The 14,260-nt window shown below is 56.8% G+C and overlaps 2 protein-coding genes across 3 annotated transcripts; both read left to right on the plus strand.

Annotated features, from left to right (window-relative positions):
• Window positions 1–4,420: 4,420 nt before the first annotated feature.
• LOC102947618 (leukotriene B4 receptor 2) lies at window positions 4,421–14,118 on the plus strand. Of its 2 annotated transcripts, XR_006285368.1 has the most exons (3): window positions 5,423–7,886; window positions 9,769–9,976; window positions 11,484–14,118. XR_006285368.1 is itself a non-coding variant. In XM_043526919.1 (2 exons), the coding sequence occupies exons 1-2, from the start codon at window positions 4,421–4,423 to the stop codon at window positions 6,536–6,538; spliced, it is 1,422 nt and encodes a 473-aa protein (XP_043382854.1). The 2 variants fall into 2 exon arrangements, 1 of the variants encoding a protein (XP_043382854.1); XM_043526919.1 differs by lacking the exons at window positions 9,769–9,976; window positions 11,484–14,118 and adding an exon at window positions 4,421–4,692 and having other exon boundaries at window positions 5,389–6,538.
• On the plus strand, window positions 11,501–14,118 carry LOC122461303 (leukotriene B4 receptor 1-like). The gene has a single exon (XM_043526920.1). The coding sequence runs from the start codon at window positions 11,501–11,503 to the stop codon at window positions 12,545–12,547; it is 1,047 nt and encodes a 348-aa protein (XP_043382855.1). The 3' UTR covers window positions 12,548–14,118.
• Window positions 14,119–14,260: the final 142 nt, after the last annotated feature.

Below are 14,260 nucleotides of genomic sequence, written 5' to 3' on the forward strand. Positions count from 1 at the left end.
GTATCGTTCACACTGAACGGCCGTTGGCGGTCTGAGCAAATCCATGGATGACACAGGATGGAGGGAAAAAACAAAAGCCACCCGGGGGGGGGGAAGCAATGAACTCTGGGGACTATAGCTGGGGTACAGATGAACCCCCGAGGCATTCCCTCAGTCTGTCAAGACAAGCTGCCGACAGCTGAGACACCTGATCAAATCTGAATACATCCCTGGTAGAGCTAGGAAAATATCCCATCTTGAGATAAATGGTCTAGATTTTAAAGGCCTTGATTTAGTGACCTGGAAATCAGATCTCCTGGGAGGGGTCTAAGGTGTCCTCCCCATCTCCTTAAGGAGGTGCCTTGCTTAGGATCGTAGAACTGGAAAGGGTTGCCTGGGTCGTGGAGTCCACTCCCTTGCTATTGGATGCAGCCCCATCTCATAATTCCATTCATAAACCTATCAAGTGCCATCTTCACATTGGTTAGGTCATTTGCCCCCTCAGTGCTACCGTTGGAGGCTGTCCCAGAACCTCCCTCCTCCGGTGGTCACAAGCCTTCATTGTCCGCTACCTTCACTAGCTCTTCGGCCTCCCTGGTGTTTCGCCGCGGCTCTATTCATAGAGAGAAATAACACCACCTCTTGGCCTTCATTTTAGGCTCCCTTTAATTCTCCTCTCAGGAAACTGGCTCTCCAGTCCTGGGATCGTCCCAGGAGCCATTCTCTGCACCTGCTCCAGCTGGAATTCCTCTTTCTCCAGCCAAAACTGGACTCGGCCTTCCAGATGAGGTTCTGCCACCGCCTTCTACATCCTACATCTTAAAGACCTCATACAACTTGGAGGCTGCCCATCTAGGAGCATAGCATAAAAGAGGAGCTAAAGGGTGGAGATAGGTGGGTGGGTCGTTCCCCCATCAAGCACACAAGAACTCAGTCAACATGGTGTTATGGAAAGTAGCTCTTGTCAGACAAACCTGATTTAATTCCTTGATGAGAAGTTTGGTGAAATCACAAGCGTGGTTGGTAAAGGTCACTACGTAGATGTAACAGACACAGGCTTTGGTGAGGCATTTGACCTAGCACAGCACAACTTATCATACCAATGGAGCACACGGTAGTGGACTAAGGAATAGCTGATTAATAGATTGTTGTCATGTAGTCCTCACTGGGGAATCATCATCAGTGAAAGGAGGTGTTTCCAGTGAGGTCCCCTGACGCTACTCAACGGTGTCAACAATGGCCTGGAAGTCACTATGAAATCACTGCTGACGAAATGTGCAGAGGACACAAAGATTGGAGGACCGGACAATGGGGATGAGGCTAGGGCAGTTCTATGGAGGGAGACGGATGGTCAACTGGGCCCATCCAAACAAAGAGGTGAGCTGATTACGGTGTATAAGAGAAAATCCTGGCTACTGAAGTCCTCGTTAATCGAGGGGAGAAAGGCAGCATGAGAACTAATAGCTGGAAGTTGAAGCTGGACACATTCAAATTAGAAATAAGGCACAAATTTCTAACTGGGAGGGTGATTAACCAGTGGGACAAACTCCTAGGGGAAGTGATAGATTCTCCATCTCTTGATGTCTTCAAAAGCAGCCTGGATGGAGGATAAGCCCATCAATGGCTATCAGCTAGGATGGGCAGGGATGGTGTCGCTAGCCTCTGTTTGGCAGAAGCTAGGAATGGGCGACAGGGGATGGATCACGTGATGATTCCTTGTTCTGTTCATTTCTTCTGGGGCACCTGGCATTGGCCACCATCGGAAGACAGGACACTGGGCTAGATGGACCTTGGGTCTGACCCCGTCTGGCCGTTCTCATGTTCTTATTAGCGTCAAGGTAGGTGAGGTGATATCTTTTATTGGACCAACTCTCCTTCAGCTCCGTGCAAGCTTGAAAGCTTGTCTCATCCCCCAGCGGAAGTTGGTCCAATATGAGATATTGCCTCACCTGCCTTGTTGCTCTACTATTCGACACAGCTGCAATGGCACTGCAAATATTACACCGCGGAGTCGGTGTTGCTCCAGGGAGGTATCTGAGTACATTCAATAGTATTCCTGGATCTTAGCACAGGTTTCTTCAGTAGTACTGTGCTATAATGAGGTATTATCAGATGATACTCCAGGGAAGTATCTTTCTGCATTTAATACTATTTCCATACTACAGTACTATCGTCTTCAGTAGCACTATGAGATCCTGAGGTGAAGCTGCTCCAGGGACACATCTCCGTGCATCGTGCTGTCCTTGAGTATTATCAGATTATACTCTGGGGGAGCAGCTCCCTGTGTTATATACTTGGGTACCATCAGATGATATTCCAGAAAAGTATGTCTCTATGTCCCAGTGTCTCTATTGCAGCCCCCCTGCCAGCCCCCCAGCCTCTCTGACCTTCCTAGCTGTGAGATGGTGTGTTCACCCCCTCCCCAGGACAGACATTGGGGGTCAGGGGCAGAGAACCCAGGTGTTTGGCCACTCTTAGGCCAGCAGCAACCCTTGATGAGACCAGGAGTGCCATGGTGGGGGGATCAGGATGGGATCCCGGTGACGAGCGAGGAGGGTGGAGTGGAGAGCTCAGACTGAGCAGGGTGGGACCCTGGTGGCAGGTGAGGTGGGTGCTGTGGGGGGGAGTACAGGCTGGGGATGGGTATTTGGGATGGATTCTGGCAGCAGGGAGGGGGCGGGCAATGACCAAGCGGGGAGGCTGTGGGGATTGGGCAAAAGGAAGTCCAGATGGGTCATGGCCATGTTGGAACACAGCTAGACACTCGCTGTCGTGTGGTCACTACAGCAGCAGGAGGCACGGACACACACGCACACACACACGCACACACACACACACACCGAGCGGGGCACCCATTCTCCCTCTCTTTATCGCTAAAATTTTGCAGGCCGGGGTTTTCTTCTAGCTCTGGGAGGGGAGTAGGGACTAGTGGTTAGAGCGGAGGGGCTGAGACCCAGGACTCCTGGGTTCCAATCTGATTCTGAGGCATCCCACACGCCAGTGCAGGGGCTGACCTTGGTGATCTCTCAAGGTCCCTCCCAGCCCTACATGCGGGGCCGAGCTGTCCTCAACCTACCCAGCAAACCAGGGTGAGGGAGGTCAGTGAATGCTACAGGAAGTGACGGAGATGAGTCAGTGCTTGCAGTCGGTGCTGGCCCTGGGGCAGCACTAGGGGGCGCTGTGCTGCTGGGAGTTGGGTGGGAGGCTCAGTAGGGGGCGCTCTCCCCTCGCAATTAGCATCGGCACCTGGGGATGCCGTGGTGCAGGGAGCAGGCAGGTGACTCAGCACCCTGGGGGCCTCTTTTCCAGCCTCAGTACTGCAATCACACAACAAAAGAGGAAGCTAGGACTCCTGGGTTGTATCCCCAGCTCCGGGAGGGGAGGAAAAGGGGCGTAGTGGGTTAGAGCTGGGGTCCAGGACGCCTGGGTTCTACTGCCGGTTCTGGGAGGGGAGTGGGGTCTAAGTGAGTTAGAGCAAGGGGGGCTGGGAGCCAGGACTCCTGGGTTCTCTCCCCAGCTCAGGGCGTGGTGAAGATTTTAAGGATGAGATCAGGCCAGCAGGAATCCGGGGTTTTCTTCCAGCTCCAGTCTCAGCACGCCTGGCAAGGGAGTTGACAAGGGAACAGACATTCCCTGAAGCGCCCAACCCGGGCTGAGGACGGAGGCGTGCGTAGGTGGAGTAGCCAGGTGTGGAGTCTCATTCTGGAACATCGGTGGGCCCCACATTCGACAGGCAGGCCAGGGAATCTCCCGCCGGCCCCGCTGGAGCACGTTAGCCAGGGCTCCTCGGTTCCCCAAAGGAGTCTCAGCTGAATAGTTACGGATGCAAATGTTACAGGGTGGCCTTATTGCAAGACGCCTCCCTTCTGTTTTCATCTCTGTGCAACAAGATCGGGGGTTGCCGAGTGCTCCAAACAGCAGCAGGAAACACCCCTGGTGAATGCAGGTGAGTTCTGCTCATTAGTGTTACTAATAATAATGGCAATAATAATATTAATATCAGGAGGAGGGGTGGGGTGGGGGTGCTTGGAAAACTATCTCTTATTTTTGAAATACCATGTTGGCAGAGAGGCCTGGGATCTCTGAGAGAAACCACTTTAATGGGATCATTTCCCATGAGCTGGGGGCGGGACAGGGCTGGGCTGGCAGGGGGCTGTGGGTCGTGAGGAAGGGGCACCGGCAGGGCAGGGGGGGTCCCGGGGGCTGGGCTAGCAGGGGCTGCGGGTCGTGAGGGAGGGGCACCGGCAGGGCAGGGGGGGTCCCGAGGCTGGGCTAGCAGGGACTGCGGGTTGGGAGGGAGGGGCAGAGGCGTGTGAAAGCTCTCAGAGCCCTCCAGGTTTTCTCTCGCAGAGGGCTCCGGGGACCTTATCAGCCCCCAGCACCCATCCTGCGCTGTCATCTTTTCCCTGTGGGTGTCGGGAGCGGGGTGGGGACAGGAGGAATGACAGAGTCTCCAGAAGCCACTTCTTCCAGCCCTGGGCGCTCCGAGGTGTGCCCCCACCCGACCCTTCCCTCCCTGGGAGCCTACAGGAGTGGCTGGGGGGATCCTGCCAACCCGCCTGGCTGCTCCTCGGCCCAGCCCCATGCTCTGGGGCCCCATTACTCAGCGGCTCCAGTCCAGACGTGCCGAGCTTCCAGCCAGCCCCCACCCGGCCATGGAGGGACTGGGCTAGGAGAGGACAGGACACGCCCGCCTGGATTGGAGGCCTCTCAGTGGGGTACGTTGGGTCGGGAGTGAGGGGCACCAGCAGAGCTGGGCTAGTAGGGGGCTGTGGGTCGGGAGTGAGGGGCACTGGCAGGGCGGGGGGCAGAGCTGGGCTAGCAGGGGGCTGCAGGTCGGGAGTGAGGGGCACTGGTGGGGGGGCAGAGCTGGGCTAGCAGGGGGCTGCGGGTTGGGAGTGAGGGGCACTGGCGGGGGGGGCAGAGCTGGGCTAGCAGGGGGCTGCGGGTTGGGAGTGAGGGGCACCGGCAGAGCTGGGCTAGCAGGAGGCTGCGGGCCGCGAGTGAGGGGCACTGGCAGAGTTCGGGGGGAGCACAGGGCTGGGATAGAAGGGGGCTGCATGTCAGGATTAAGGGGTACTGACAGAGTGTGGGTTTCTTTCTTTCTTTCTTTCTTTCTTTCTTTCTTTCTTTCTTTCTTTCTTTCAAATGCACTTTCTTTTTCTAATCTGTCTCCCCATACGAACCTCCTGTGTTCTTCCATATATCCATTGGTCTATCCCCATAAACACCTGTATCACTTTCTTGTCATCCATCCATCCATCCATCCCCGTACCCTCTATCTAGCTAATTTAGCTATCTATCTCCATACACCCTCTCTCTCTCTCTCTCTCTCTCTATCACTAGATGCTACCCCCTCCATCTCTGTTGTATCTCAACCCTTCTAACCTCATCTCCTCCCCCCGACAGGGAAATCTGTCCTGGCCCCGTGCCCGATGCCATCATGAACAGCTGCCTGCACACCTCCAGCAACGTCACCCTCCTGACGTCCTCGGTCTCCAGCGTGACCGGAATCGTTTTCCTCCTCCTGGCCGCTCTGATCGGGCTGCCGGGCAACCTGTTTGTGGTGTGGAGCATCCTGTGGAAGATGAAGCCCAGCTGCCGCTCAGTCACCTGCCTGCTGGTCCTCAACCTGGCCATGGCCGACGGGGCCGTCCTCCTGCTCACGCCCTTCTTCATCCTCTTCCTCACTTTCAAGACCTGGTTCTTCGGCCTTGCGGTCTGCAAAGGCGTCTACTACCTTTGTTGCGTCAACATGTACGCCAGCATCTTCATCATCACACTCATGAGCGTGGACCGCTGCTTGGCCGTCAGCCGGCCCTACCTCTCCCAAGCCATCCGCAAGAAGCACCTGGTGGTCAAGATCTTGGCCGCCCTCTGGGCAGCGGCTGTCTTGTTGGCTGTCCCAGCCTTCGTGTACCGGCAGCTGGTGTCAGACCTGTCAGGGCGGTGGCTGATCTGCGAGCCGTGCCATGCCACACGGGGCCTGGCTGTCTTCCACTTCACCATGGAGACAGTGGTGGCCTTTGTGGTGCCCTTTGCAGTCATTGTGGGCTGCTACTCCGCCATCTTGGTGCGGCTGCGGGGGCGGCGGTGGCACCGCCGGGGAGCACGGACGGGGAAGCTCATAGCCGCCGTGGTGCTCTGCTTTGCTGCCCTCTGGGTGCCCTACCACGTGGTCAACGTGCTGCAGGTGGCCTCCAACATGGCCTCAGGGAGGGTGGCGGAGAGCCTGGGCCATGCGTGGAAGGCTGGCCGGGCGGGGGCCACCGCCCTGGCCTTCCTCAGCAGCAGCATTAACCCCGTCCTCTACGTCTTCGCCGCCGGGGACCTGATCAAGACCTCAGGGGCCAAGTTCATTGCCCAGTTCTTCGAGGGGGCCTCCGGGGAGGTGCACAAGAAGTCGCCCTCCCAGAGGGACCTAGACAAGGACACAGTGGCAGGGGAAGGCATGGAGATAGGGCAGCTGCAGGCATGGGGGGAGGGGGCCAAGCAGGACGGGACCATAGGGCAGTTGACACCCCCTGGACAGGATCCACACCAAGCTGCAGCCCCTTAGCCTTCCCTTATGCAGTCCTACTTGTTCACTGCCCTTGCGGGTGCTTTCCCTTTAAGGGTGAAGTTTCTCTCTGCTGGACATGATTTCTCATGGACACTTTCCCTTTAAGAGCAGGTCCTCACGGACACCTCCCCTTTAATTTGCTCTTAAAGGAGAGTTTCTCGCTGCCAGACATTTCTCACTACTGGATATTGGTCTTCATGGACACTTCCCCTTTAATTTGCTTTTAAAGGGAAGTTGTGCCAAACATTTCTCACTGCCAGATTCTGGCCCTCATAGATGCTTCCCCTTTAATTTGCTCTTAAAGGGGAATTTCTTACTGCCAAACACTGCTGCCTTACGTTCTTGTGCCCCCCTCCCCCCGGTGTCATGGGACACGCCCTTCACAGGCAGTTTATCCCTGCCAGGCTCCATCCAGCATGGAGACTTTCCCTTTAAGAGTGGAATGTCTCATTGCCAGACTCTGATCCTCAGGGAGATGTCCCCTTTAAGGACACCGTTTCTCACTGCCAGAGTCCAAATTTCAGGGTCACTTCCGCTTTAAGGGGCATTTAAAGGGGAATGTCTTTGTGCTGGACTCCCATTCCCATGTTGTATTAATGGGAGCAAACTGCTGCCTCCTTGTGGTGAAATGTGGGCATTGCGAGTCCAGGTCATAGACGAGAAAGACATAGGAACTGCCCTGCTCCCAGACTGGCCCCATGACCCTGCCGGGTGCGGCCCAGGGCACATGCCGCTGTCCCTTGCCCCATGGACTCATGCGGTTACCACCTGTAGGTGCCGTGAATACAGAGCAGCACCCATTCTGCCCAATAACTGCCTCTTATCCCACAGGCCGTGCAGAAGACAGGCCAGGCCAGCTACTCACCTGATGTAATACAAAGGTTGTTATATGGGTAGCGCTACCCAGTCAATGTTCCTGGGGTCTGTCCCCCTCTCTGGGAGGGGAGTGGTGTCTAGTGGTTAGAGCAGTGGTGGCTGAGAGCCAGGACTCCTGGGTTCTATCCCTAGCTCTGGGAGGAGAGTGGGGTGTAGTGGGTTAGAACATTGAGGCCTGGGCATCAGGACTCCTGGGTTCCATCCCTGGCTCTGCCACTGATCTGCTATGAGTCCTTAGGCAAGAAACGTCCTCTCTCTCTGCCTCAGTTTCTCCTCCCATCCCTTGTCTATTTAGTTTGTAAATAAGGCAGGAGTTGGCTGTCCTTCTGAGTCTGTGCAACACCCGACACAAGGGAGGGCCCCCCGATCTCAGTCGGGGGTCTGTGCAGCACCTGGCACAATCTGGGTTCTGATCTCGGTGGGGATCTCTGCAGCACCTGCCACAACAGGAAGGCCTGATCTGACTCAGGTTTGTGCTAATAGTACTAAAAATATCATGCTTTGAATTCATGGACCGATACCATCTTGTCTCTGAACCACAGGGCAACAAGTTCGTTGCTCAAACAACACCCACATGAGGTGATGGGTTGAGGGTTACATACATCAAACTCATTCTTTGGTCAGTAGATCTGTAGATAAATCGATCATTGGTGTGTTAAGAGCCCATGTTTATGTTACATAGAACTAATTGTCATAAACCACTTCATAGGTGTTGAAAATTCATCTGACACCCAGAGTTCCTGTTCAACTTCAGGAAGTCATGAAAAGCTTTCAGACTTTTATTAGTTGGGTTGGGTCAATTAAAGGTGGAGTCGATCGCTGCCTCTGGGAGAGGAGTGGGGTCTAGTGGGTTGGGCGTGGGGGGGCTGGAAGCCAGGACTCCTGGGTTCTATTGTGGCTCAGGGAGTGGGGTCTAGTGGTTAGACCGGGTAGGGGGGGCCGGGAACCAGGACTTCTGGGTTCTATTGTAGCTCAGGGAGTGGGGTCTAGTGGTTAGACCGGGGAGGGGGGGGCCGGGAACCAGGACTTCTGGGTTCGATTGTGGCTCAGGGAGTGGGGTCCAGTGGTTAGAGCAGGGAGGGGGGCTGGGAACCAGGACTCCTGGGTTCTATCCTGGCTCACTTTGGGAGTTGGGTCTAGTGGTGGTGGTAAGGAGGCTGAGAGTCAGGGCTCTGGGGGTCTATCCTGGCTCGCGTGGGGAGTTGGGTCGAGTGGTTGGGGGTGTGGGGAGGCTGGGAGTCAGGGTGCCAATCTGCTTTTGAGGCATCACAAACTTCAGTGCAGAGGCTGGATTCGGTGACCTCTCAAGGTCCCTCCCCGCCCCACATTTCTATGCTTCTTTAAATGTGTAGGGCTGGGCTTTCCTCAGCCCACACGAGCAAACAGTATGAAGTAGATCGGGAAGTGACAGGGCTGATGCATCGGAAGAAGTGGGTTTTTTACCCACAGAAGCTTATGCCCGCAAAAATCTGTTAGTCTTTAAGGTGCCACCAGACTCATTGAGCTGATTCAGAGCTCGCAGTCAGCGCTAACCCCAGTGCGTTGCTAGGGGGCGCTGTGCTGCAGGGAGTGAGGAGGGGCGGGGGCTCAGTGGGGTGCTCTCCCCCCACAGTCAGTGCGTCGCTAGGGGGCGCTGTGCTGCAGGGAGTGAGGAGGGGCGGGGGCTCAGTGGGGTGCTCTCCCCCCACAGTCAGTGCGTCGCTAGGGGGCGCTGTGCTGCAGGGAGTGAGGTGGGGCGGGGCTCAGTGGGGTGCTCTCCCCCCACAGTCAGTGCATCGCTAGGGGGCGCTGTGCTGCAGGGAGTGAGGAGGGGCGGGGGCTCAGTGGGGTGCTCTCCCCCCACAGTCAGTGCGTTGCTAGGGGGCGCTGTGCTGCAGGGAGTGGGGGCTCAGTAGGGGGCGCTCTCCCCAGTCAGTGCTGAGCCCTATGTGGTGCTAGGGGGCGCTGTGCTGCGGGGAGGGGGCTCATCGGGGGCTCTATCCCCCCACAGTCGTTGCAGGGTGTGTGACTCGACACAAGGCGTGATCCTCATGTGGGAACCTGTTCTCCAGCATCAGGGCGGGAGTCACTTCACTCACCGATCCAGTCCAGGGCTCCAGGGAGGTGTGGGTGGGGGGAGGGGAGATAGAGGTTTCCAGCTTCCTTTTCGCCTCCCTCCCAATGGGCTCCACTCTGGGGAAGGGGGGAGAGGAAGCAGAGCCGGACGCCTGGGTCCCAAGAAGCATGGTCCCTTCTCCCCTCCACCTAGGGTGACCCGATGTCCTGACAGTAGGGAGCTTTGTCTTTGACATGCAACTATCCCCTCCCAACCCTGAAAAAAAAGTGACCCCATTTTCCCCACTTGCTTTTAGGTCACCTCCCCCGAGACACCCAGCTCTCAGCGGGGCGGATCTGCCTGTGGGTTACCCAACGCTGCTGAAGCTTCCGCTGGATGCTCGTACCCGCTGACTCAGCCACCTCGGAGCAGCCAGACGGGCTGGGGTGATTCTGAGAGACACCCCACAGCTGATGCGGCTGGAGGAAGCTTTGACTAGGGCAAGAAGGTCCTAAGGATTAACCGTAAGCATTCAGTTCATGCCGAGCTGTGGGGATGACCAGGCTGGGCTAGCAGGAGTCTGTGCATTGGGAGTGAGGGGCACCAGCAGACCTGGGGGGAGCCCAGGGCCGGGCTAGCAGGGGGGTGCAGGTGGGGAGTGAGGGGCACCGGCAGACCTGGGGGGAGCCCAGGGCTGGGCTAGCAGGGGGCTGCAGTTTGGGTGTGAGAGGCACTGGCGGAGCTGGGGGTGGGGGCTGGGCTGGGCCAGCAGGGGGCTGCAGGTCGGTGACAGAGCTGGGGGGTGTATGTGGGGGAACCACATCATCTAAGTCAGTGGGGGTGGAGGGCAGTCGGGTCCCTGGGTCCTGGAGTGCTGCCAAACTCCTGTCCTCCCCATTGCCCTCCAGTCCCCTGGTCGGTTCTTTCACTGAGAGGTGTCTCCCTCTCCCCCTTCCCACAATCTACCCCCCTTTTACTGTGAAATGACGGGTGGAATTAGCACCGTGTAAGCACAGGGAGGAAGTTGCCCCATCAGCAACCCACATTGTCCTCAGGAAACCATACACCTCTTCCCGCCTTGAGAGCCACCCGTCCACCCCCTCCCCTACCCCCACCACTGCCACGGAGCAAAGTGGGGGCTGAAGACAGGTAGATAGACAGATAGATGGTGGGTGTTTGGGGATGAATGGGGGGATGGATGCAGGGGACGTACGGGGGTGGGTAGATAGATAGACAGAGGGGGTGGATGTCTATGGGGATAAATAGATGAGTGGGGGTGGCTGGAGGAGTGTGGCTGGAGGTGGAGAGATATACATGAGGATGGATAGACAATGGGATGGGGTGCATGGAGGAGTGGATGTGGAGATAGACAGGGTTATGTGGGGATGGATATGTATGGAGTAGATGGCGGCGTGGATGGATGTGCATAGGGATGGATAGACAGAGGGAAGTGGGGAGATGGATGGGTGTGGGAGGGATGGATAGAACGAGGCATGTGGAGGGATGGAGGGGTGTGTGTGGGGGTATAGAGAGGTACGTATGGAGATGGATAGACAGAGGAGTATGGGGGATGGAGTGGTGTATGTGGGGGCTGGAGGGGGTGCATATGGGGATGGATAGGCAGGGGTGCTTATGGGGCTGGATACAGCAGCATGGGGGATGGAGAAGTGTGTATGGCGATGGATAGACAGGAGTGTGGGGAAATGGAGGGGCATAGGTGGGGGATGGAGGGTTGTGAATGGGGATGGATAGACAGAGGAGTGGGCGGGTGGATGTGTGCATGTGGGGGAATGGAGGGGTGCGTATGGGGATGTATAGACAGAGGAGTGGGAGGATAGGGCGGTGTATGTGGGGGGGATGGAGGGGTGTATAGGTGAATGGAGGGGGAATGAGAGGGGATGGAGGGGTGCGTATGGGGACGGGTGGAGCGGTGGAGGGGGATGGAGGCTGTATTTGGGATTATGGAAACTGAGGCAGGAGACGCAGTACAGAGTCCTTACTGTAGTTCTCACTCACCTTCCTATCCCCCAGACCCTTCTCTCGCCCCGATGACCAACGTCACCTTCAACGCCACTGCCCAGCCAGGTGCGCTGCCCCCGTTGCCCGGCGCCAAGCTGGGGCTGACCGTGCTCTCCTTGGCCTTCATCCTGGGCTTCCCGGGCAACATCTTCGTGGTGTGGAGTGCTCTCTGGCGTGTCCAGAAGCGCACAGTCACCTGCCTCCTCATTCTCCACCTGGCCTTGGCCGACTGCGCCGTGCTGCTCACTTCCCCTTTCTTCCTTCGGCTCCTGAGCGCCGGAAAGTGGGAGTTCGGCCCTGTGGTCTGCCAGCTGTGCCACTATGTCTGCGGCGTCAGCATGTACGCCAGCATCTTCCTCATCACCCTCATGAGTCTGGACCGCTGCTTAGCTGTCACCAAGCCCTTCATCTCCCAGAAGATCCGGACCGCCCTGGTGGTCAGGTCCTTGGTCCTGGCCATCTGGATGGTCTCTTTCCTCCTTGCCTTGCCCGTCATTTTCTACCGCAAGCTGGTGCACAGGGGCAGGCACCTGCTCTGCGACCTGTCCCATCCCGCCACTGGCCACCTTGTCTTCCACAACCTTTTTGAGACCCTGACCGGCTTTGTGCTGCCCTTCACTGCCATCATCTGGAGCTACTGCGTCATCGGGCGCAGGCTGCAGGAGACCCGCTTCCGGAGGAAGCGCCGCACCAACCGGCTCATTGTGCTGATTGTGGCTGCCTTCGCCCTCTTCTGGCTACCCTTCCACGTGGTGAACATCCTAGACGTGGCTGGGGCTCTGAGCCACTCCAAGGGTCTCATCATGGCTGGGAAGTTGGCCCGGCCCACCCTGACGGCCCTGGCTTTCTTCAGCAGCAGCGTCAACCCCATCCTCTATACCTTCACCGGCGGTGCCTTGATTAAGTCGGCCGGCATAGGCTTCATGGCCAAGCTCTTTGAGGGGACGGCCTCAGAGATGTCCAGCACGCGGCAGGGGACGGGGCGGACCATCCAGCGGCGCGAGGAGGCCAAGTTGGAGATGCCGCAGGATGGGAACCCAGAGAGCATCACCGTTTCCACCAACCCCCTGGAGTAGCCCTCGGCCATGTGGGACAGGCACTTCGACAATCCCATCTCATCCAGCAACACCCTGGACTAGACCTGGGGCCATGTGGGACTGGAGCACCACTAATCCCAGCACATCCACCATCGCTCTGGACTAGCGCTAGGGCATGTGGGATGGGAACTCCTAACAATCCCACCTCATCCATCAACACCTTGGGCTAGTCCTGTGTCCGTGTAGAACAAGAATGGAAAAAATCTTCCAACTGGCTCCTTCATAGAATATCAGGGTTGGAAGGGACCTCAGGAGGTCATCTAGTCCAACCCCCTGCTCAAAGCAGGACCAATCCCTAATTTTTGCCCCAGATCCCTAAATGGCCACCTCAAGGATTGAACTCACAACCCTGGGTTTAGCAGGCTAATGCTCAAACCACCGAGCTATCCCTTCCCACCTTCATGGAGCGATGGTGAAACTGTCAAGAATTTGCTGGGAGAGTGTGTTTGCTTCTTATTTGGGGGTTGACCTGGTCTGAACAACCTTCCCGCAACATCCATTTCCCCGTTTCTCACCCAGCTGTGACTTTGCGGGAACAAACCCAGACTCCAATATCTCCACCTTGACACCAACAGGGACTGGCCCAGCTACACCAGGAGAATAATTAGACTTTGTGTAAATACGGAAAAGGGACTCCAGTCTGAATGGGGATATATGATTTAGGGAGTGAAGGCGCTGCCATTGTTCTGTGGAGAGGAAGCACCCCATCTGTTCAAATGGCAGGGAAGTGAAAGTTGAGGGGTAGAGGAGAACGGTTGAGGGACAGAGGCAGGTGGAGGGGGAAGAGACGGAGAGAAACAGGGTGAGGGTGAGAGGGATGGAGGGAACGTTGAGAGCTGAGGCTGGGCGAGTCCATGTCTTCAGGAAGTTACAAGAGGCGCTTGAGGCTGCACTGGCCCCATCCAAGAGCAGGGCCCCCATTTTGCCAGGCACTGCACAAACCCACAGTGAAAAAGCCCCTGCTTCTAGGAATTGCAGACTAAATGGGCAAAGACAGGATTATCGTCCCTATTTTGCAAATGGGGAAACTGAGGCATGCGGGAAGTGCAGCGACTTGTCAAAGGTGATATAGGGAGTCTGTGGCAGAACAAGGAATAGAATGCAGGTGTCTGGGGACCCAGTCCAGGGGCCTGAACCGCAAAACCATCCTTCCCCTAAGTCTATTTTCACAGCCGGATAAAAAGGGAGTCTGGGATTTCACCAGGTGCTTTCCTATCTCCCATCTGAGCGGAGATGTGTGGTTGGCTGCTCCCAGTGGCCAGCTTGGGTACTGCACGCCATCGTTCCATAGAGACGCGCCTAAAAGCAGCTATTTTAAGCTCTGGCACCTGCTTAAAACCAGGGTAGTAAGTATGCAATTCATCCCGTCTAGGGGGCACCAGCTCAGATCCAGCCCCAACTTGGGGGGGGGGATGACTGGCTGGCTTAGCGGGTGGGGAACGGGACACACGGCCTATCCCTGCCAGGGGGCGCTGGCTCCAACCCAGCCCCTCAGCGTGTGAATTCACCCTCTGTGTTAATTTGCTTAATTAAAGGAAAGTTTCTTTGTAGCCTGTTACCACCGCTGGCCCTGGGACGCTGTGCATCCTTCACACCTGCGCTAGCATTCTGATTGGTTCCGTTGTCGTTAGCCCTTCGACCCACTAGCCACTGCTGCTGCCCCCTGCTGGAGGAAATGAGCCCTGCTGTGTG

Source organism: Chelonia mydas, chromosome 13, assembly GCF_015237465.2.
Source record: "Chelonia mydas isolate rCheMyd1 chromosome 13, rCheMyd1.pri.v2, whole genome shotgun sequence".
In the NCBI taxonomy this organism is placed as follows: domain Eukaryota; kingdom Metazoa; phylum Chordata; order Testudines; family Cheloniidae; genus Chelonia; species Chelonia mydas.